A 24,418-nucleotide genomic window follows, 5' to 3' on the forward strand; every position below is an offset into this window, starting at 1 on the left:
ATCTCTCTAAAAGTATAGTACCCACAAATGGATAAAATATAAATGACAAATGACATCTGGTCTCTGTTATATACCAACTAAATAACAATAATTGTTACTGTTAATTAAAAGCTATTTATTTATATAGAGCCTACCATGTGCTAGACACTTTGGTAAATACTTTACAATTATCTCATTTAATTCTCACAAGAACCCTGAGAAATGGGTATTATCATTATCCCTATTTTGCAGATGAAAAAACTGAGGCAAACAGAGGTCAAGGAACTTGTCCAGGATCATACAACTAGTAAGTCCCTGAGACCAGATTTGAATTCTGATCTTCCTGACTCTGGTTCTGCATTTTCTCTGTTATGCTATGTACCTGCTATATAAAGCCACATAGCTAAGAAAAGTAGAGCTGGGATTTGAAATCATGTCCCTTGACTCTGAATCCAATGTCATTATAATACTGCCCCTTACTCCAATGTTAAGAGATAGTCAACCCAAGGAGTCTACCAGAATGACAATACTGCTTCTTCACTCATGACCCATTTCCATGAGACTGTTATACTTTATCTTGTTTTTTTTTTTTTAATCTAAAGAATTACTTGTCTTTATGGATACAAGAGACTAAATAGTTTCATTAGCCAATTTGCTTATCATTCAGGCAAGGATTGCTATTCTTTGTGTCAAACCTATTGACTTCTCCATAAACCTATTTCCAATAAGTAGCTTTTCTGGGGCCAACATTTCAGAAAAAAAAAAAAAACTACTTTTAAAAATTTCATTCTAACTTTGGAAATGGATGCTTTCTACATACAAGCCTTCAAGAAGAATTCTTGCTGAACTTGTAAGATGTGTATGATTTTGAATAAACTTGGAGAAAAATAAGATTTCCTCAGATATCACAGTTTTTGATCAAAAAGATATTTAATAAATGTTAAATTGAATTGAAAACCTTCCCACAGCCCATCAATCTAGCCTACTAATCTAAACTTGTCTCACTTTAGGTTTCAGCCAGAATGTTTTCTACTCCTCTTCCCTATCCTAAACCCAACTATATATTAGGGTCTCATGATTCTGTGTTTTTATTTACACTATTCAGTATCCAAAAACTGTCTTCTTTCCCTCCTTTTGGTGAATTCTTACTCAAATGTTACATCCTACATGAAAGTTTTTTTTTTTTTTTTATTGGTAATACTTGTTTCCTTGGACCTTAAGCAGTATGTTATACCTCTGGAATTTGTATTCATGATTTAAAATCCAAATCAAATGCTACCACATTCATGAAGATTTCCATGATGCTTCCATCTCCTCCCCCCTTGGATCTCTCTTAGAAGCAAGTGTCTTTTAAATTTCTAAAATACAACTTAAAGTGATTATAGTTATTTATGCTTATGTCATATTCCAGTTAGAATAACTAACACTAGCTACTCCAACTAGAATTATGAGCTCCATAAAGGCAGGAATTGTGTTTCATTGAAATCTTTTACTTCCCCCAATCTCCTTTTATAACTATCTTAGACAGTAGTTATATTTAATATCTGTTGACTTGAATAACATTAAATGCCCAGAAGGTAGTGCAAAGGTTTATGGTGGATTACATAAGTAGCTTATACTATATAAGCAATGAGTAACTTCAAAGATAAATAAGAGTAGAAAATATGACTAAGAAAATTTAAATAAGGTAGAGACAATGGGTTAGCTACAGGGCAATGGTAAGAGACAAAAAGTAGGGAGCCCAAGTGTTTTTTGGAAACTGAGGAAGACCTCAAGAATTTTGGATGCTGGATGGTGAACATATGAGAGGACGTAGACAATGTTGTACAGGATGGGGAGGTGTGGATGTGTTGGAAGTGCATTGTTAGACAAAACATCCAAGTTGATAAAATTCATTTGAATATTCAAATAGACATCTTGTAAAATAGATTGTAGTTGTTTGAATTCTAAACTTTCTGTCTTTACAAAGACAACCTGTAAGTGGAATTACTACACACTTCCTATTGATAACTGAGTTTTATAACCCAGAATACATGCTAAAGAAAGTACTTTAAATTCTAGCAAGAATATGTTTGACATTATACTTCCTATCTATGGTCTATGCTGCACCTTTTGCTTTTATTTGTATAAGACACAACAACAACTAAAATAGCCAATATTTATATGGCACTTTTAATTTATAAAGCACTTTACAAATATAATATCATTTTATTTTCCCAATAATCATGAAAAAAATAGATGATATTATCACCCCATTTTATAGATGAAAAAACTGAGATACACAGAAACTTAATGACAGTGTTAGAGGCTAGCCAAATGACTCTTTCTTTCCTGAGACTAGGTTTCTCTCAGGTCTTCCTGACTCTAGGTCTACTGCTCTTATAAAATTTTGCCTCTAAAAATATTGCCTATATTCCCTACTTGCATGCACTAATGAATGGCCAATGTTCCATTATAGAGATGTTGACGACTGACACCATAAGGTGTTTATCCTGTACTAATTCAATGTTTTGAAAATACAAAAAAGTTTTCTTTTTCAGTTATCAATTCTAAATACTGTCCTTGAAATGGTGAAAAGGCAGGTTTTTCCTGACCCTTGATATCTAGATCAAGAACCAGTTGGATTAACCAAATGGCTTTTAGATATTGAACATCCTGTCTCAGTTGACAGTTTTTGCCTAAGTCCAGTAGACCAGTTTATCTCTTATTTTATTCTGGGCTTTCTGCCATGATTGTGATTGATTTTAACAATCTCTTTAAAAACAAATTTGATCTGTAATACGGGCAGCTATGACACCAAACTTAAGAATGTAATTGATGAGTGAGAGAGATTGTTCTCCAAAACACTATATAACAAAGTGTCAACTGGAAATAGGATAATCATCCAATTAACTTGATAGCTAAACACCCGCAAACTGTATAATTCACATAAACAAGAATAATCTTAAGAAACCTCCTTTGAATCTGAATTATTTAGTTTTTCAAATACCAATACAGAAAAAGTTTCTAAAAAAATTGAAGCAATGAAGGGAAGACCATTTGGAGAGAAAGAAGAAATAGTTTGGGAAAATTAAATTTTAAATGTAATAACTGCATGTTTATAGCTCATCAAACTGAAAAACTTTTCCAGATATTTAATAAATGTTTGTTAGGTTGAACTGAATTGAATTATCTCCCTTTGTAAATCTCAAATCACTGATGTTTAAGAACCCAAAATTGTGTTACACATTGTGTAATAACTTGATTTGATCTAAAAATATGATGTCTAGTATATTAAATTATTCAAACAATGATTACACATTTAGTACTTTAATATACTTATAAATGTCTTAATGTTTTCACAAGGGGCTACCATTAAAATTTCATCCTGGTTTCCAAATTAGATGGTACTCAATTCTTGAAGCTTATGCCAGTAGAGACCATATTCTAGAAGGTCCAAAAAAGATCTTTATATTTTGTCTCTGATGACTAACCCAGATGAGCTCTGAGAATTTTATTTCCAGAAATTTGGCCATCAAATAGTCCATACATACATACATAATCCATCCATCCACATATATATGTATATATATATATATATATATATATATTTTCCTCTTCTACCCACAACAACTTCAGAAATTCATGGTCTAAAATGTAGAAGAGTGATCACAGTGATGGAATTAGAAATCCTGCAAGTGATGAAATGATTTATAGTTGATAACTGATTCTTGAAAATGAGGATAAATAAAAGACTTACTAATATTTTAGGAAAATTATACTATTACTGTGCATTATTATTATTATTATTTCTTCTGTATCTCCTGCCATTCATAATGTCAATTAAATACACAGAGCACTAAGTGTTAGAAAAGAATAGGATAAGACTTGTGATTTGAATGATGATGAGTGAAGAAAGTCCCTATGCTATTTCAAGACAACGCAAGTTTCTGCAGCTTCTATCTTAGAGAGTAACCTAGCATATAAAGGCTAAGCAACTTGCCGGGCACACAATCAGAATACAAAGAGCATGATTTGAACAGAAGCCTTCCTGACTCTTCGGCTGCTTCACCTATACTATGAGCTTGGGGAGAAAATAGTGGAATAGAGTCCTCCCATCCCTAAACTCAGCAAATACAATTTTTTGCTGCATGGAAATTGGTCTAATTGATTTCTTTTCTGAGCCCTCTTTCAACTGCTTCTTTCCATGGCTTTTTATTGGAATCCCCCATGCCTGAAAGGTCTTCCTACCAAAATATATGTCGCTTAAAGTTCATAGCTTCTTTTAAGACTCAATTCAAGAGCTTCTTTCTCCAGGAGGACTTTCTTGGTGTTTCTAACTGCTAGGGCATTGAACTCTAATGCACCTATACATCTTTCTCTATAAATATGTATGTACGTATGTATTTATTTATCTATTCACACACATATATATATATGTCTGCAAGATGTTGATGCAGGCTTCTTGAGGACAAGGATTATTCATTACTTACTCTGAAACTTCTAGAAAATTGCCTGATGTCATTGAAAAATAAACTTACCCAGATTGAGCCAGTAAGTATAGGTCAAAGGTAGAACAGAGGCAGCCTATCCTTAGTGTAACAATCTAGTCTTAATGTGAATAGCTGTAGTATTGGTTTCTAGTACTGGAACCAGGAGCTGTAATAACTATTCTAATTAATTTAATATAAATTTTTATATCTTCTTCACAAATCATTTGGGGGAGTAAAAGGTGTTGATGATAAGTAAATCATGAAATGTAAACTTTTTCTATTTCATTCTTAAAATTTCAATCACTCCTCCTTCCCTACAGCATTTTAAGGTAAAAGTAGCTTTTTAGGAAGAAATGCTTGATTTTTTCCTTTCCCCTATTTTTTTTTATTGAATTACTCCCTTCAACTGAAGGTTTTCAAACCTTTGCCTATGTTAACTGGTTAATTAACACATTTTCAGTTTCCTTTCTAAAATTCTCAAAAAATTTCTCAGGTTGGAGAAATGGGAGTTCAAATTTATTGTTTGTAATTGTTGACAGTGACTTGAGTTTTCAGCAAGTTCGGTGGATTTTGTATAAACATTGCTTGCAAGCTGTGTAGTTGCTGTTAAATTGGCTTCTATGTACATTTATATGCCAAAATAGTCTGAAAAATATATTTATTTTTGTCCCCTCAACCTTTTCCTTTACAGTGGAGACTTGGAAAGGGCAAAGAATATTATTGACTATTAACAGATTGAATTATCTGATGTAATCCACTCAGAACTCCAGGGAAAGGCTTCAAACCCACTTAAATTTTGGAACAAAGTGAAAAAAGCAGAGTACCTTTAATGACTGTTTCCTGGCTGAAATCTGTTAAGTGGAAAGTTATCTTTTGAGTCAGAACTAACATTATCCCTGGGGTTTTTAGTGTCAGCAGGAAAAATGTTATAGAAAGATTTAAGATTTACTTCAGGGAAATTTCTGAACAAAGTATTCTAGGTTCCAGACCAGGAGTCTACAGCTGTCTTGTCTAATCAACATCAAATTTATAGTTTTTCCTACCATAACAAGAGTTTTTTTGAATTTAGAAATGGTCCTTTTTTTAAAAGTCTTTGATTCCCTACATTTTATAAAAAAATAAACTGAATTCAAATATTAGCTGGGTTTGCCTGGAATAGCATTTCCTCATCAGACAGACATAATGCCTTTTATTCCAGATATTAATGAAAGAGCAAAATTGGTGTTCTGTAGAATTCTGAGGGAGAAATCTACCATCAACAATCATTCTTTATGATAAATTTGGAAACACTGGCTAATAATTAGAAGCCTTGAACATTAAGTTGCTGGGTAGTACATTGGATAAAGGGCTTAGACTGGGCTTAGGAAGACAAGTTCAAATCCAATCTTTAAATACTAACTAAGGGTGTCATCTTGGGTAAGTAACTTACCCTCTGCCTACCTTAGTTTCCTTATTTATAAAAGATATTATAATAATAACATCTACCTCCCAGGGTGTTTGTGAGGAAAAAAAAATGAGTTTATATTTATGAGATGATTTTCAAACCCTAAAGCACCATTTAAATGCTACTTATATAGAAATTGGACTTCTGGTTTATTTTGAAAACCTTTAAAAAATGCTAAATATTATTTACACATATAGCCCTACATTCTTTTTTTTTTTTTGAGATAGATGAGATTGTGGGAATTAGGTTGCCTAACGTGAAGGATATAGTCTTGTTTTCCCCAAAGCTTAAAATGTATTTCCAGAATTAACATAGGGATATATGCTAATTCTTTGCATCATTAAAAAAGAAAAAGTTATAATATGGCATAGTTGTTTTTTCAGTTGGTTATTTAGTTGTTTGTCCTTCCTTCCTGAAGAGAACCAAAATGGCATTGCTCTGTTAGAGTTAAGTTACAATGTATCTGACTCTGGCTGATCAGACCAATATGAGCTCTGAATGTTCTGCCACGAGAATGGCACAGAGTCAATATGGACATTTGGAGTGGTCTCTCTAACTTTGTACATCTCACATTTCTCCTGAGCTAATTCAATTCTGTTTTGCTCACAGAGGACAGCATCTTCTCTGATAAGGGCACACTAAGCTGGGTGGTCCTGGGTCAGGGTCTCCCATGTCATACAATTAATTCTAAATGTCTTAATAGAGATCTTGAGAGGGTTCTTGTATCACTTTTTCTGCCCACCACATGTTTGCTTGCCCTGTGTGAGTTCTCCAATAAAACAGTCTTTTTGGAAAGCATACATTTAGCGTTCAAAGAATATGACCAGTTCAAGAGAGATGTGCTCTCGGTAGTAGTGTTTGAAAGCAGGGTAGTAGTTTACTTTGCAAAAGGATCTCAGTGTCTGGTATCTTATCCTGCTAGGTGATCTTCAGAATCATCTTAAGACAATTCTTAAGTGAGATAAAGACTAGATATTGCAAATGGTGTGTGATATTGGTTCTTGCATAGCCATCAAGAAGCAACATTCAGAGTGGCAGAATGTGACGGAGATTAATGCATCTATATATCATCAAGGTCTATCACTAAATACCCCTACCATTTGGAGTTCCCCTACCATTCAAGTAGAATTAGAGAACTGATGGCAGGAGATATGGACTTAGAGAACTCAGAAACCAATTTGTTTGGGGTATTTTTAAGAGAGAAAGAATAAGGCCTACCAAGGACAAATAACTGGCTACAAGTCAGGGAGTTAATTACTGGCACAGCTTGGATGAGAATCCAAATCTTATAATTTCCAGCCCAGAGTTCTCTCTATTACAATTTACAACTCAAAAGTGTAGTACCTCCAAAACTGGCATTTAGATGATGAGGATTCAAAAGTCCAGAGTACTCAGAGAATTTTGATATTGGTTATTATTTTCCTTTCAAAATAATAAAAATAAAATAATGCATATATAAAATGCTTATCACATATGGCATTTAGTGAACATAAAAATAGGCTTAATTTTCTTTATTTTTGCTTCAAAAATTCCTCAACTAGAGAAAGAAGCTGCTGGTAGCATAGTAGGTAGAGTTTAAGGCGTAGAATCAAGAAGAAGTGAATTCAAATTCTATTTGCTAGCTATGTGACCTTGGAGTAGTCAGTTAACCTCTGTTTGCCTCAGTTTCCTCAACTTTAAGATAGGGATAATAATATTACCATCTACCTTGAAGTATTGTTGTAAGGATTCAATGTGAGATTATTTGTTTTAAAAAATGAACTTAGCATAGGGCCTGGTTTATAATAGATGTTATATAAATAATTATTCCCTGTCCTGACTATTCTTCCTTTTGATAGTATCCCACATTTTAATAATCTTCAAAAAGCTTCTTAGAAATTTGTCATCACAACTATCATTATTATTAGATATTAATAATTAATATGACTATTATTTTTTAAAAATCAAATTCTCATATTTTATTAGTGTTCAGCTTTAAATAGTCCTGGGTCAAATTGTTATTCTGTTATTATTCTTTTATATTTAACGTTCTGCAGACTGTTGATAATAATAATAATAACATTCTACAATGCTTTAAAATTTGTAAAGTGCTTACCTAAATTTTCTGTGCTCAGATTGGTTTGGGAAACACTGAATTACCAAATGGGCCTCCTGTACATCAACGATACAATTATCAGGAAGGGAGATTAACAGATCTTTTTTTCCTCATGGAAATAGTGATGACAGCTTTAAAAGAGAATGAAAATTCTCTTTAGGACTTTTTTAAAGTCCTACTCTTTTTTCTCCTCTTCACAAATTTCTTCTCTATCTATTAATCTTCTTCATTCCACCTTCTGCCCCATTTTAGTGTTTGCCACATCAGTTGATCCCTTTAGACCGTATGTATGTGAAGCAATTTTTCTAATCTTAGGATATTACTCAGTCACAGGTGGGTTTTTAACACTCCATAGCACTTGTCTGAATGGTAAATATGATGGAGAGGAAAACAATGTGGGCCAAATTACAAGTTAGGTCAGGCATTAGCAGACTGGAAGTAGGCAAGATAGTTCAATTTATTTATTTTTCTCTTTATACAAAGCTCTGTAACAGAAACACTATGCCATTTCTAGGAAAGAAATCCTGAGTCTTGGTGCAGGTGTCAGCTTTTCATAAGGAAGAATAACAACTTTTATTATTTTCTAAAGGCTTAGCACACATATTGTGAGATATCTTTGAAAGTTTTTCATTATACTCTAGCCCAAACTCCACTTAAACTCCCTTGACAGAATCAGATTAAACTGTAATTGAGAAATATTTAAGAAAATAAATAAAAAACATAATAAAACATAGATAAGGCTGATTTGTGGTTTTCAAAATCAATATCTGGCCAGTGGTGATCCATTGAACTGAATACCACTGCTTTAGTAAGTTGTCATCCTCCACTAAAAATATTTCCCAGGGAAAAATTCTGATATCATAATAATTATTTGTCTAAAATCCATTAAGTTTTTTAATTTCCCAATTGCATCTCAACCTGTCCAGAATGATATGACAATCATATAATCACAGGATGTTAAAGTTGAGCAAGTTGGTCCAATCTATGAATGCATGACAAGTCCTTCTATAACTTTTCTGAGAAGTGATTATCCAACCTCTGCAAGAGGAAGAAAGAAGGGAGGAATAAGTATTTCTATATAGTGTTCACTATGTTTCAGGGGCTTTATTACTTCTTTTAATCCTCAAAAAACCCTTGGGAGATAGATACTACAATTTGTGCCATCTGCTAACTTGAGAAAACAGAAACAGAGATGAAATGATTTGCCTACAGCCACATAGTTAATAAGCATTTGAGATAAGATCTGAATTCAGGTCTTGATTCTAGGTCCAGTGGTTTATTCACTAAGCCACCTACTTCCCTAATATTGGGAGAATTTTACTCCAATAGGGCCATGGTCCATTCTACTTTAGTGAAGTTCTTTTTATTAGGAAAATTATTTCTTTTATCAATCTTAACTTTGTTTCTATACTTTTTATAAATTTTCTATGATATATTTCTATATTGACTGGTAGAGCAAGAGCAAGCTCAAATGCTTTTTCTGGTATCAGATTGTCAGATATTTGAGGAAGGTTATCAAATTCCTTTCTATTCTTCCCAGCTTGCTGTCCATCATTTCTTTAAGCTATACAATCTTTGTATTTTATGGTCTCTAGTTTCCCTCAGCATCCTATGCACTCATTTCAGTTTTAGACACTCTATTTGTTGTTACTTGGACTATATATCTTTTCCTGGTCAAAGTACAATCGCCTGGTTTTGCATTAGATGTACCATCTTACTTGAGTTTAAAGTAGAAAAATATTTACCTTAAATATATAATTAGGTAAAATAGGTAATAAGAATGACAATCTAATATGACTGTATGTGGTTATCTCCTTAGGTTTGTAAATCCATATTTAAAGGAGTTCTCTTACAAGTAAATTGTACATAGAAATGTAATATTATAGTAATGATAATGATGATGATGATGATGATGGTCTGAGTAAGATCAAAATTATTGCATGATTATGTGTTACAGAAATGAAGCCTATACAGTGCTCAGTCATGAGTCTACTTTTCTTCCACAATTTTGAGTGACTAAGAAGAATACTTGAGACTTCCTGAAAGATATATATATATATATATATATATATATATATATATATATATAGATGGAAAAATATTTGAATAACTTAAAGTTTTCAAAGTTGTTTATGATAGTTTATCTGTTTTCAGTTAAAATATTATTTTTAAGTATTTTCTCTAATAGTTGGATAGAACAAGAAAGTCCCAAGAACAATAAAGAGAAATAATAGAAGGAAAAGCCTGAGATTGGGTATATGGTGAAACCTAGAGGATAGGAAAGAGCTAGAGCTTGTGACCTCAATTTGCATGGTGGATATGATATCATTAGATTGGCGAACCCTTGAAACTTTTCTTGAGTTGTCTGAAAAGTCGTGGGGATTAAAGAGCTAGTAGCATCATAAAAGTTTGCAAGAAGCTGAAGAGAAAAAAAACAAAACAAAACTGTCCTGTGCTGTCCCATTTTCCCACTTCTCTACTTTTAAGTAGCTAATAAGAGCAGGCAGGATTTTGGAATGGGGGGGCGTGGTTTAAATGTTCTTCCAGATAACAGCTCTTCAGCTACTTGAAGATGGCTATCAAGTGATCTGTTACTATTTAAGATACTGTTTTGTTTTTTGCTCTTTTAACTACACACACACAACACACACACACACACACACACACACACACACACACATTGTATATGAACCTGGAATTGTATGTGTAGGCCAGTGGCCATTGTCTCTGAAAGGCAGTTTTTCTTTAAAAATGTAACACTCACTCTCTGTCTTCTCCCCTCCCTCCCTCCTTCTCTCTTTCCCTCCCTCTTTTTGTCTCTCCTATCTTTCTATTTTCTTTTCCTCTCTTTTCCTTTTTGTTTCCTTCCTTCCCTTTCTTTCTTCCTCTTCTTTCATTACTTTCTCCCTCCCTTCTCTCCCTCCCAACAAATAAAGGTCCAATTTACTTTTGAATTTCTCTAAACATTAGGAAGTTTTTTTCCCCCCTAACATCAAGCCTAAATTTGATGCTTTGCAACTTTCACCCACTGAACTTCCTTCCTTCTAATATCAGGTACAAATCTAAACCCTCTTCTAAAAGGCAGTCCTTCAAATACTTATCATGTCCTTCCTATGTCTCATTTTCAAGCATCCAATTTCTTCAATTAATCAATAAATGGTGGGATCTAACAGGTCTTCACTAACCTTGTCACTCCTCAGCTTATTAATGACACTTCCACTATATGTAGTTAGCATATTTTACTTAACAAATGGGCTTTCTCTCATTATTCATCCATCTATATATTCTTACTTCAATGATTCTATATAACATAAACTGATCCAACAAGAGTTTAAAACAACTGGTCAATCCAGATTGGGGGAAAAAAAACAACAACAGCCAACACCAATGTATCATCATCTGAATATTTTATACAGGTGATTCCAACTTTTTGGATTGACTGGGTTTTTGAGTGAATTCAGTAAGGATTTTGGCACTGTGTAGACTAAATCATGCTATACTTTATTTTCTTTTTGTTACAGTTCAAACTTACTGAACTCACACCTAAGTCATCATGAATGAACTACCTGAACTCCTGACTATTAACCTAATCTTATGACAGTCAGAATGTCCCCAGTAATTTTCAAGATTTTGTTATTGTTAAATGGATGGTTACTTCTTCTTTAAAGTGTGGAGATTTCAAAATAAGTTGAATTATTATGCTAAAAATAATTTGGAAAGGCAAGATCAAGGAAGTAAATGAAAATAATGTTTTGTTTTGCTATGTATGTTAATGTGTGTGTTCAAACCTAAAGAAAATTAACTTTTGGAATAAAGCAAATCATTCTCTACCTTCTATCTCCATTTTTGCTCCTCATTGTTAATGCTAAGTTTAGCTAAAATACAATGAAATGTTGAGATGATATAATTGATTTTTTTTTGCGTGTGTGTGTGTGTGTGTGTGTGTAAACAAAAGTCTCAAATCTTAAAAATTAAGGAAAAATAGTTTTAGAAATAATAATTTAGAGCAAAACATAGACTTTGTCTTCACTAAATAATCAACATTCATACTTTAGGTAACAGTTTGCAAAGAACTTTGGGAGAGATTTCTGTTAGCAAGTCATGAACACACAATCACATTTGTATTGTCTCATAAAACAAAACAAAACAAAACAAAACAAAACAAAACAAAACAAAAAAACCAACAAAACATTCAGGCACCAAGTAAAAATGTGCCATATATAGCTTCAAGGAGGGACAGAAAATACCTTTTAAAGAAAACAGAGGAGGATATATTGAGGACTTAGATATTCTGGAGAAGAACAAAAATATCCCAAGAAACTGATAGAGTATAAAAACTGCATTTTGGCCAAATTCAACCAATAGCTTCTGCAAGTTAAGCTTGAAATATACATTACGTCAGCACTGATATTTTCCACACAAATGTAAAGATGTTTAGCCTTGTCTTGTCTCATTGTGTCCTATCAGTCTTTTAGATATAGAAAAGAAGTAACAATCTTTAGTGTTTTTCCATGTTAAATTTCTCTAGACAAGCAGATTTCACAGCTCTGCAACAAGGAAAATTATTCAAATCCAGGATGTTTTTCTTTTTCTCATTTTAACTCATAATGTTTTTTTAAAGCATCCTGATTTCATTTCTTCTTTTCATTTATCAATTATCATTTCCAGATTGCTCTTGGCTAGCCAAGATTTCAGAAACTGCTTGTCAGGGAACCATTACCATAGTTCTGACTTTGCTTTTTCTTTTTTTGAAAGCATACAAGAGGCAAAGAATAATGAGGCTATGCTAGAAAATATATATTATTCCTGAAACCTCATGCATCACTCTCAGTTTTTTTTCCCCCCACACAGCAAACAATTATCTCCTGACCTTGAAATAAAATAAAAAAAAATAAAAAAAACCTCCAGAATTTCACCATGTTAGCCACCTAAAACTCTCCCAAACTGGGACTTTTTCTTTGCCAATGTAATAATATTAATTCTACCCTTTAACATAATTATGGAATGACATATCTAAAACATATATATATATATATATATGTGTGTGTGTATATATATGCACATGTATATATGCATATATATATACATATATATGCATATGTATATATATACATATATATGCACATGTATATGTATTACATATTTAAAATATGGCATCACATCAAATAGTATTGAAGTTTAAGTTCAGCTCAAAAAGAAATGAAAGGGGAAAATATAACAAAACAAATTTCTATAACACTTCATTTCTTGAAACTGATACAAAGGTTAATTCTTTCCTAAAGACATGTGTTTAATCATTTGAAGTAATAAGCATGTTGGAGAAAAGGGTAAAGATGAATTTGTTTCCTCTGAGTCTTCATTACTGAGATGCATTCAAGCATGCTTTTATAGATAATGACTAAGGAAAGTTTGACTTACATTCTGTTTTCCCACAATGTTATCAAATGGGAGTTCAGGGCTCCAGGATCCTTCTGTAAATGTGGCCCCACTGTTTCTCCTATCTGAGGAGCTGACCGACTCCTTTACAATGTCTTCAGGCAAAGTCAGAAGACTTTCCTCTGGCTGTTTTATTAAATAGGTCTCTATGTTATGTTTCCTCAAGAATTCATTTCTTTCTTTACCATGTCCCTCTTCAACATTATAATCACCATTGAGGCAGTCCAGTGTTGCTTTGGAGATGTGAATCCTCCTGCATGTACAAAACATTAGTCAGTGAACATTCTAAATAAGTGCTCTCTTGTCCCCACTCAGCAGGAATATTATCTTTGCCCACAATTTACATTGTTGTTACTTTCCCACTCAAATACATCATTTACATTGAATATGGGGTACAATGTAGGCACTCATTTTTTTGTATAATACCAGTCTTCCTGAAATGATAATAGCCAATATTTACATGGTACTTTGAGCATTACAGCAGTTTATAAATAGGATCTCATTTTGCTTTTACAGCATCCCTGGGAGGTAGGTGCCATTATTCTCCCCATTTTGCAGATAAGGAAACTGAAACTATCAGAGATTAAATCACTCGCATAGAATCACATAACCAGTATATGAGGGCAGATTTGAATTTAGGTCTTCCTAACACCAATATCACAACCCTATTCAATGTATTGCCTTAATCCATTTAATTTCAGGTCCAAACTAATATGTAAGTGACTTCTACCTGAAGGCTTCTAAAATTTGATGTATAGTTGAAATGATTTTTCTGTAGAATTAGACTATGTTGTCTATTGTAGGATTTTTTTCTATATATCACTTTGAATGAAATTTATCTGTAAAATAAACTGGGTCAATAATTGTGCAACTTATCTAACCACTTTGTTGTACCATTATTTGAGTATGTTCTTACTATGATTTAAACTTTTACATTCTTATATCTTGTCTCCTCATCTAGAAAATAGATACACAAGGGAATATACCTTGTTATATATTTCTGTGTTGCCACAATGTCTGGCAAAGTTTTGTGCTTATAGAAAGCATCTGATAAGTTTGTTGATTTAATTTATTATTTCCTGAAAGAACATTTTCTATATGATCTGAACATTCTATTGATGGTACTACCTCCCCTTTCTCACCAAGCCTCTTCCTCTTTTGATCTCTGCTGCAATTACTCTGGTGCCCTCCATGCTAGCCAATTAAATGAAATCCTTGTAACAGAAGGTGAAAGCATCATGATGAAGTAACATGTGCCCTTAAACAAAGAATCCGATAAGAATACACATTTAGAAATTTGGTGTATCCTACACTCTACCAGCAAGCATCCATAGATAACAGTGAATTACAAGGACATAATTGGAATAAAAATCTTTAGAAATTGAATTTGGTTAAGAATTTCTTAAAAATGTATAGAAAAAGTACAATTAATTACGATGATAGATTTTGTTAGTATGTTGGAATTTGACACATTTTACCTTCTTCCAACTGCTACTGTCTCTTTGTTGTATATATGTGCATTATTGTATATGAATATATTGTATATGTATGCAATAGTCTGCTAGAACCTCCTGCTCATGATGTCAATGGGGAAATTTTAGTATAAGCATATAGTATAAGCATTTTAGAAATCAGCAAATGCTACAAATTATGACTTGACATTGATTTTTTGATTGTCTAGACTTAAGAAAGTGTAGGGGCTTTAAAAATGTATTGATTTATTGCTTGTTCTGTTAGTTAACACAGTCTTAGGGCATTCTATGAAGATAATGCCCCATTCTACATTATGAGATCTGTGCCCAAAATAGAACTCTTATTTAATATTGAGGGGTTTAATTCTTCTCATGGGGAAAGAAGCCTGAAAAATGAACCATCTATGTTTATAAAAAGTATGACATTCTTTGAAATTAATGAAGAAAATAAAAATGGCATGCCAGTCAGTTTTTGGTATTAAGATTGGCATTTTCTCTGTTCATTCCACAGGGAAATATTTTCATCTTCTGAATCAATATTATATTTCCATGGTAAAAGATAACTTCACCTTTACTTATTACAGTCTCTTCTTCTGAAGTTATAATCAGTGTCCACTTAATTATTTTCATAAGGACTTAGTTTTAGGCTTTTAGTTTCATTACTGGTACTACTATAAAAGCATAGGCTCTAAGATTATGCTGTTTGAAATTCCCAAGATCAGAATTTCAAGCTTAAAGTCTCTAGTAAAAGATCCTGACTATTTTTAAGCAACATTCTTCTGAATGGAATGGGAAATGATCTGGGTGTAGGGTATGTATAGGCACATGTAGATATAATACATCTCTGTCTGTCTGTCTGTCTGTCTGCCTCTATCTCCCTCCTTCTCTCTCCCTCATTCTCTCTCTCTCTCTCTCTCTCTCTCTCTCTCTCTTTCTCTCTCCATCCCTCACTCCCTCCCCCCACCTCTCTCTTTCTCTCTCTGCTCTGTACCTCACTTTTTGGCTTCATTTGTAGAAGCACTAGAATTTCATGCCTTATCATATAGCAAAGTTTCTCGTAACTAAAATTATTCAAGTAGAGCCTGAATGACTATTTTTAGCTATATTATAAAAATTGTGTTTAACTATAAGTTGCACATCACAGTCTCTGAGGTACAAAAATGAATGCTAGGAAAGATCTGAAGAAGGAATGTATTTGGGATGAATAGGGAAGGCATCATGAATATAGTGGTGCCTCAGGCTTGGAAGGAAAAAGGTTTTGAGGTGGAAAGTCAGAGATTTTATTTTAGGTATAAGAAGATAGATGAAAGAAAGAAAGAAAAAGAAAGAAAGAAACATTTTAAAGTGTTTACTATGTGTCAGGCACACTATGGAATGGAATAGACTGCCAAAGAAATTTGGGGGTTCCCTCACTGAAACTCTTTAAGAATATGCTGAGTGACCATTTGTCTTAATGTTTTAGAGGAAGAAGCAGCAAGATAAAGAGGACCATGAGCTAGACTTAAAATTCATCCTAGGCTCAAATCTTAACTCTGACACATTAGTTATGTGACCATGAGAAAATGATTAATTTCATTGAGCCTCAATCTTTTCATCTATAAAATGAGGATTTTAATATCTTTAATAAATATCTCACAGGGTTGTTGGGGAGCTTAAATGGTATGTGTAAAGGGTATTGAAAACAAATTACTATATGTCTCTTATTATTCATGGTGTGGGCTTTGTAGTTTTGAGGACTCTGCAACTTCTGTGAAGTACAAGAGATTTTTTATTCACTATAATAGAAAGCTATCTAACAAGCAAAGTTCTCCAAAACTTAGGTAGGTTGCTTCATGAGATAGTAGGTGATGTGTTGCAAGAGACTTCTTCAATGACTTCTTACACAGTGTGTATTAAAGAAGATTCATTCAGAAAATGGCTGTTTTAGATGGCTTTTCAAGTCAGGGAAGCCAGGAGTAGAGATGAGAAAGGAGACCATTCCAAGCATGAGGAACAGTCAGTGCAAAACTAGGTTTGAGAACATGTGAAGGGGAGTAAGTTGTGAGACATAGAAAGGTAGAAAATGGACAGGTTATAAATAGGACTTTATAAGCAATGATTAATTTTTATATTTGATCCTGGAGGTGATAGGAAGCCATAGGAATTTATTGGAAAAGGGATAACATGGTCAGACTTGCTCTTTAGAAAGATTGATGAATGAAGAATGGCCTAGAACAGGGAGACTTGAGAAAGAAATCAAGCCGTTCCAAAAATCCAAGCATAGGGTGATGAAGGCCTATACCAAGGCACTGTCAGAGGAGAGAAGGGGGTACACATGAAGGATGTTAGGAAAATAGATTTTGGAGGAAGCTTCCAAATCGGAAACTCTGAGGGACGATACGTAATCATAATAATATCATCTTACAACCCTTGGCATGATACATTTCAATGGAATTTGTCCAATTTAATTTATTTATTCAATATTTTTTCCAGTTTCATTTAAAATAATTTTTTACATTTAAAAAAAAAAAAACTTGAGTTCTAAATCCTCTCTCTTATTCCCGCCCCCATTAAGAAACCATATGTAAAATTATACAAAACATTTCCATAAAAGTAAAGTTGTAAAAGAAAACACAGATCTCTCACCTTAATAAAAAAAAAAAAAAAACCTTCAAGAAAAATAAAGCTAAAAGAGGAGGAGGGAAGGGAAAGAATGTGGACTAGTTTTCTTTAGAAGAAAAAAAGCTTTGATCATCATTTTGATTTCCTTTGAGATATACATGTATATAATTTATATATATCTATATATCTAAATATCTATGTATCTCTATCTATCTATCTAATTCCTATTCCTTAAAAAATTCTAAGCAAAGTAGAGTTCAAAGGCTTCACTAGAGTGCTAAAGGAATCCATGATACAAAAAGGTTAAGGATCCCCATACCAATGAGAGGAGGAAGAAGAATCAATAATGAGGTATCCAGAGCTTTTTTTTTTTTTGAGAGTATAAAAATTAGAAGGAGCACTATCAATGTGATCTGTCTTTCAGAAACCTAGAAACAACTGACCTTAGCATCTTATTAATAGCTAGTTAATTTAGATAGGAAGGTACCAGACAGAAATCTTCCTTGTATGGGAACTCACTCTAGGTGAATTCCTCTTCCAATGGAAGGGTCCTCATTTTCTTCAGAGGTAACCTATTCTAGTACTAGATAGTCAGAGTTGAATTCAAATATATCTTCTTGTCCCTTCACTCAAATGTCCTCATTAATAGTGTTCAGACCTTTTCAAAAGATGAGGTAAAATTTCACCAGGAAGGAGAAAATGGCAAAGTTAGAATTCTTAATGGAGTTAGATTTAGATAGGGAGGGGAAAAAGTGCATGTTTAGGAAAGAATGAGCAGACTGGGTTGGCCCTTTTTTTGGATTCTGCTCTCTATAATTTTTGTATCTTTTGTAATAACACCATTTATTGATGACATTTGAATGAGGTGACACTGCAGAGAGCACTGAACTTAAGTCAGGAAATTCAAATCTGGCCTCATACACTTAGTAGCTTTGTGATCATGAGTGAACCATTTAATCTCTCTGCATCAGGTTCCTCATCTATAAAATAATAATAATAATAATAATAGCACCTACCTGCGAGGCTGTTGTGAGGATAAAGTGAGATGATCTTTGTTAAGCTCTTTGCAAAATTTTAAGTGGTTATATAAATGCTAGTTATCAAAAACAGAAGCCATTAATTGTAAATTTATTATTTTTTTCAATTAATGAACAATTTTTACTCTTCCTTCCATTTTCCTTCCCACAAAAAAATCTCCCGAAGCTGTTTGTGCTTTTTATTCTCAGTCTAGGTCTTTGTGCATAGTAATACATTTCCATAGAGCTGTACTGAGTTGGAATTTTGTGGAATGATTTATTCAATAGAATTCATTTCAATGCAGTTTAGTTCAATGAGCATTTATTAAATGCCTACGATGTTCTAGGCAGGGGAAATATGAAGAAATAAAAGATGTATAAGACATGTCCAAGAGGAAGGAAGCTTTTGCTTCCTTTCTGAAACCTCTCAGGTCACTCATTTGTTCTTTGCTGTCCTCAAGAGATGAAATATTTATTAAGATTTTGTAAGTCCATATTTCATCCCTTCTTCTGGATTGCATATCTATTGAGGACAAAAATTGCTTAATTTTGTCTTTGTTTTCTTAGTCCTTGGCATACAATTGGCCTTTAGTAACTATTTGTGGAGATGAATTGAATTGGAATTTAAGTTCCCATGAATGCAAATAATTTATTGGTTATCTACAAGAAGTAAATGGAACACTAATAAAATGTAAAATGAAGTCCAACATAGACTGCATTTGGTTAATTAGTCAATCTGAATGTCATCCCTTTTATTCTCTTTGCATTTTACTTCCTTCTAAAGGGAGGAAGGCAGGCATGAAACCTCTATTAAAAACACAATGTACGTTCTATGTCCCAAAATTCCATAAATTGAAATGGATCTGGACCTTGACTCCAAAATTTTTACCATTCTTAAAATAGTGCCCATTAGCAATGGATGAGCCAATAACAGCCATAATATATATTCATACACACACACACACACACATATATATATATGATAACCACAAAAACTGATGTCCTGAGCTTAAAGCTCAGGAATGAATAATAATAAATAATAAATAATAAAGAATGCAAGTTCTTTATCTTAATCCCTCTTCTTCTTCTCTCTTCTTGATCCATATATGAGAAAATTTTACAACCCAAAGATAAAATATTTTCATATATTGCCATTTTTTATCCAGTTTTATAATCTTTAAAGTTGTTGTTCAAGAAGAAAAGCAAGATTAGTCAAAAGAGTAACACTTCTACAATGACTAGCATTCTCTAGGTGGTGCAATCCAAAATGCTTGGCTTTTAGTTATATTTATAAAATCTTTATTCTATTATTTGAAATGCTAACTTATCGTCATTATGGTCTTAGTATAGTGGATCTCATTGTAATTCAATTTTCTGAATATCAGTCATTTATGAGCCTTGTCCATTTGGCTAGAAAGTGACAAGACAGATTCTCTTAAGCCATCCATAAAACCAATACTAATCCTCTACAATCTTAATTCCTTTGGTTGACAAGGCAGCTGTCAGATCAAAGACTTTATTAACTAGAATACTCTATCTTCCAACCATGACTAAATGAGCTATTCCTGATAATCTCTTCTAAGAAGAGGTAACAAAATGTGGAACTCTGAAAACTCCATTTCGATATGTTGGATATGTGAGTTTTGAAAGAAGTATATAGTCTCTGGTCCAGGGAATGGCACTCAAGGTAAATGGAAAGGGGCTGTATGAAAATTAAGGGTCAGTTCTTACATATCTTCAACACCTGAGAGTTGATGTAGAGAATGATGATAAAAGAGAGGAATTGTATAATTCTTAATCATCAAAAAAACAAAAAACAAAAAACAAAAAAACAAGTAAAAGTACTGATTCTGTAATTAGGCTATCAGAATGTATGGGCTGGACCAGGGATCATCTAATCTCCAGACTAGAGGTCATCTTGTCTCCTCAGGAATATATCCAACAGCTCTGCCATCTAGTTTTATATGTAGTCAAGTAGACTAATGTAGTTGACAAAGATATTTTAACAAAATGAAAAAAGGGGATATCTGGTCAATTTTTAATTATCCAGAAACTCAATTAAATATCAGATTCCTTCCCTTATTAGCAATGGAGCTAGGGGAAACTAATCAGAGCCTTAGAGAGCTGGTGAACATCTTAACAAGTACCCTTTAACAATGATATCTCTTGTGTGTTCCTTTATTGAGTTATTTGTGGAAAGGCAGCTGGTGAGCAATTGTGGCTGTATCTCCCTATCTCAAATCCTGATGTAAGTAGCTTGCTAATAAATATTTAACAATTGTCTTCTGAAAAGAAAAGTACACAAAACCCACTTTCAAGTTTAATCTGCATTATTAATTATGTTCTCCATTACTTGTATCTTGATTGTGTTTTAATCATTCTCAGTTCACAGGCTAGAAATAGGACAAAAACTAGATTAGGCTTTAATTTGCTAATCCCTGATTTAGACAATTAACAAAACAATAAATCCAGCTATGATTTATAGTATTTGCTTATTTCAAAATATAAATGCCCAAACTAAAAATTTAACAGTTGGTTCTCACAAGCCACTTTAATATAGATCTAAAATACTCATATATATGATACTTCCTCTAGAGTGAGACTTCAATACTAGAAAGGTGAGTATGTCATACCTGGTAACTCTAATAAAAGCCAGATTGTTTCTCAAAGATAGAAATTGTTTCAAAACTTTTCCTCATCACTTCAGGAATGAGTTTTTAAATTTCATTAGATTGTAGACTCTTGAAGGCAGGGACTGTTTTGTTTGAATGTTCCTCACTAATTAGCATTGTATCTGAAACAACAGTCAGTGCTTAAACAAATCTAATGGCTCCACATATTCCAGTGAACCATGAAATAACATTCAGATACAATTTTTCAGATAATTTTCTTGTCTGATGGTGCTTTTTGGTTCAAAAAAAGAAAATATTCTATTTACATAGTACATGTCAAATGAACTAAATAGGTAAAAATAACTTTAGATCCAATCCATTTTTGGGTAAAATGAATGGGATATTCCAGGTAATTAAAAAGGTGAGAGATTTATGTATTCAGCTATAACAGGCTGTCAAGAACACTCAGCAGGGTGGAAATCTAGGTTTGTGAGAAGGAACTGATGACTTACTGATCTTGTCAAAGGTAAAACTACTCCAGAACACCTTGCTCTCACCTAATACCTAGAAGTCTAAGCTATAAACTCAGAACCACAGAGCTAATTGTCTGAAAAGATAATTGACAGTTGAGCACCAAACTCTAAGAAACATGAAGATCTCTTAAAATTTGATTTTTTTAAACATATTATTTCTATACTCTCTAGTATTTGGGAGACCAGTTCTACTCACAGATCATTCAAGTTAAATCGGGTCAACAATCATTATATTAAATTATTATATTGTATCCCTCTAAATCAGAGAATTTTTCAAATTGTGGCTATGTGATTTGAATGTTTGAATTACAAGGAGAAAAATCACAGCATTAGTGAAGCTCATAAGACAGCTTACCCAGGGATTCCACCTGATTCTAGTTTATTCGCGATGTCCACGTCCCAGGACCAAACATCAAACTGCCACTTCCGGAGACCCAACACTCCACAGAGCACTGATCCAGAATGGATGCCTATGCGCATGTCAATGTCATGCTTTGTCCTTGACCTAACATACCTGTTCAGAAAAGTCAACATATACACACATTAGAAAGGGAAGCTCTTCTTAAACATCTGTGAGCTGCCAAAGCCCTGCTTGAGAGCTGGAAAACGTGTGGAAATGAGCAATGATGAGAAATTTGACCTTGATCTTCACTGTGTTCTTGTCTGGACAAGGGTGATTGCACAGAATAGATGATATGCTTGGAAAAGACAGACTCAGAAAGGGGAATAATAATTAGTTGAATGGAAAACCTTGGATATGCAGTAGAAAAAGTGATGAGTCGGGAGTCAGAAGGCCTGAACTTAAATCTGGACAAACCATTTGTTATTGTTTGACATCAGTTTCCTTAGTTGTAAATGAAATGGTGTATGAGATGAAGACAGGTTAAACCAGAGGGATTCTAACTTACCTTTTAGCTCTAAACCTATGATATACTAAAACTCTTATCTCAAAGCATCCTACATTAATTAATTTATCAATAAAGCCAAAACATTTTAAAGGAGACAGACTAGAAAGATGTAGGCACTCAAAACTTTGACAAATAATGATAGTGTAAAGCAATTAAGTTCTGTCTAATTTATAAAAGAGAATTCTTAGAGGGGAGAGAAGCATAAACATTTATATTATATGTACTCTGTGACAGGCACCATACTAGGTACTTTTACTTATATTATCTTAGTTGATCATAACAATCTTTCAAGGTAGGTGTTATTATAATTCTCCTTTTTGCAGTTAAGGAAACTGAAGCAAAGAGAGTTAAATGAGTGATAGCCAGTGAGTGTTTGAGGCCAGATCTGAATTCAGGTTTTTCTAATTCTAACCAGCACTCCAGTTGCTGGAGTAGTTAGTTCACTCCATAGTGCATAAAGTCCAGGGTATAGAGTCAAGAAAACTCATCTCCCCAAGTACAAATCTGGTCTCAGACACTCACTAGCTGTATGATCCTAGGCAAGTCACTTCACCCTGTGTGCCTCAGTTTCCTCATCTGTACAATGAACTGGAGAAGAAAATGACAAACCACTGCAGTATCTTTGTTGAGAAAATACCAAATTTGGTCACAAAGAGTCAAACATGATTGAAAAACAAAAGATCACCAGCTGCTTCTCCTTAGTGGAGTTAGATCAGGAATTTAGAACTGTCAGTCAGCTAGCTATTAATTAGTTTTTTCATAATACAGAAGAGGAAAATGAGACTGTGAAGATTAAATATATAATAAAAGCTGGATTTGAGTTCAGATCCTCTGACTTCAGATTTTTTTTTATTTTTATTTTTTTTTTACTTTTCCCACAATGTTATGAGATAATGGTCCTCTCTGAATATTTGAAGGCTTTTACATGGAAATAACCAGTGGCCTTGAGTTATAAGTTAAGCTTTAGACAGTAGTTTACATAAATGATCTCATTAAACAGGGATCATCCCCATTTTATAGATGAGGAAGGTTAAGGGAGACTAAGTGACTTCCCCACAACTAGCAAATGTCAGAAATAAGATTTAAACCTAGGCCCTTTGTGACTTTCCAGTATTTTTTTGTATCACACCAAGCAGCCTTTCAAAGGGAAAAAGTGTTAGAATTTCTTTTTCTAGTGTCAGAAAGTAAAATGAGTAATAATCAGTAAAATTACAGTAGATCTCTTTCCTTCTTTCTACTTCTATTGTTATTCCTTTAATCCAAGACCTTTTTCTGGACTATTGTTTGTTGGGCCTGTTAAGGTGCTCTAGTCATGTCTGACTCTTTTTGATCCCACTTGTGGTTTTCTTGAAGAAGCACTGAAGCAGTCTGCCATGTCCTTCTTCAACTCACGAGGAAACTGAGGCAAACAGAGTTAAGAGACTTGCCCAAGATTCCAATAGAGCTGTGATGGAAAGAGCAATCCACATCCTAAGAGAACAATGGAGACTGAATTGTGTGCAATTCTGTTTAAGGCACACCTGTTTAGTAGAAATGGTACCAATCTGGAGAGTCCAGAGGAGACCAACCATGATTGATTTTGTGCCTGTTTCATATAAGGATCGGTTGAAGAAATTAGGAATGTTTAACATGGAGAAGAGAAAATTCAGGAAAAACTATGGTTAAAAAAGATTAGACTTGTTCCATTTGATCTCAGAGAAGAGAACCAGTTTCAATGGATCAAAACTGCAAAGACTGAAATGACAATTTTCAATAGTAAGAGCTGTCTCAAAATATCATGATCTGTCTTAAGAGATGGTGACCTATTCGATTAAGGTCTTTTACATGAGGGGTAGCTAGATACCTCAGTG

General features: G+C 33.4%; 1 protein-coding gene across 2 annotated transcripts in view; it reads right to left on the reverse strand.

The window, feature by feature from the left end:
• The window catches only part of ADCY8 (adenylate cyclase 8), a 364,885-nt gene that overhangs the window by 129,300 nt on the left and 211,167 nt on the right, over positions 1-24,418 (reverse strand). For both annotated transcript variants that reach the window (XM_031947205.1, XM_031947204.1), the window contains exons 6-7: positions 22,016-22,174; positions 13,409-13,679 (exon numbers count right to left, since the gene is read on the reverse strand). In XM_031947205.1, the coding sequence (XP_031803065.1) occupies positions 13,409-13,679; positions 22,016-22,174 (430 nt within the window). The remainder of the gene's footprint in view (positions 1-13,408; positions 13,680-22,015; positions 22,175-24,418) is intronic.

The sequence above is a fragment of the Sarcophilus harrisii genome, chromosome 1, assembly GCF_902635505.1.
Source record: "Sarcophilus harrisii chromosome 1, mSarHar1.11, whole genome shotgun sequence".
NCBI lineage: Eukaryota > Metazoa > Chordata > Mammalia > Dasyuromorphia > Dasyuridae > Sarcophilus > Sarcophilus harrisii.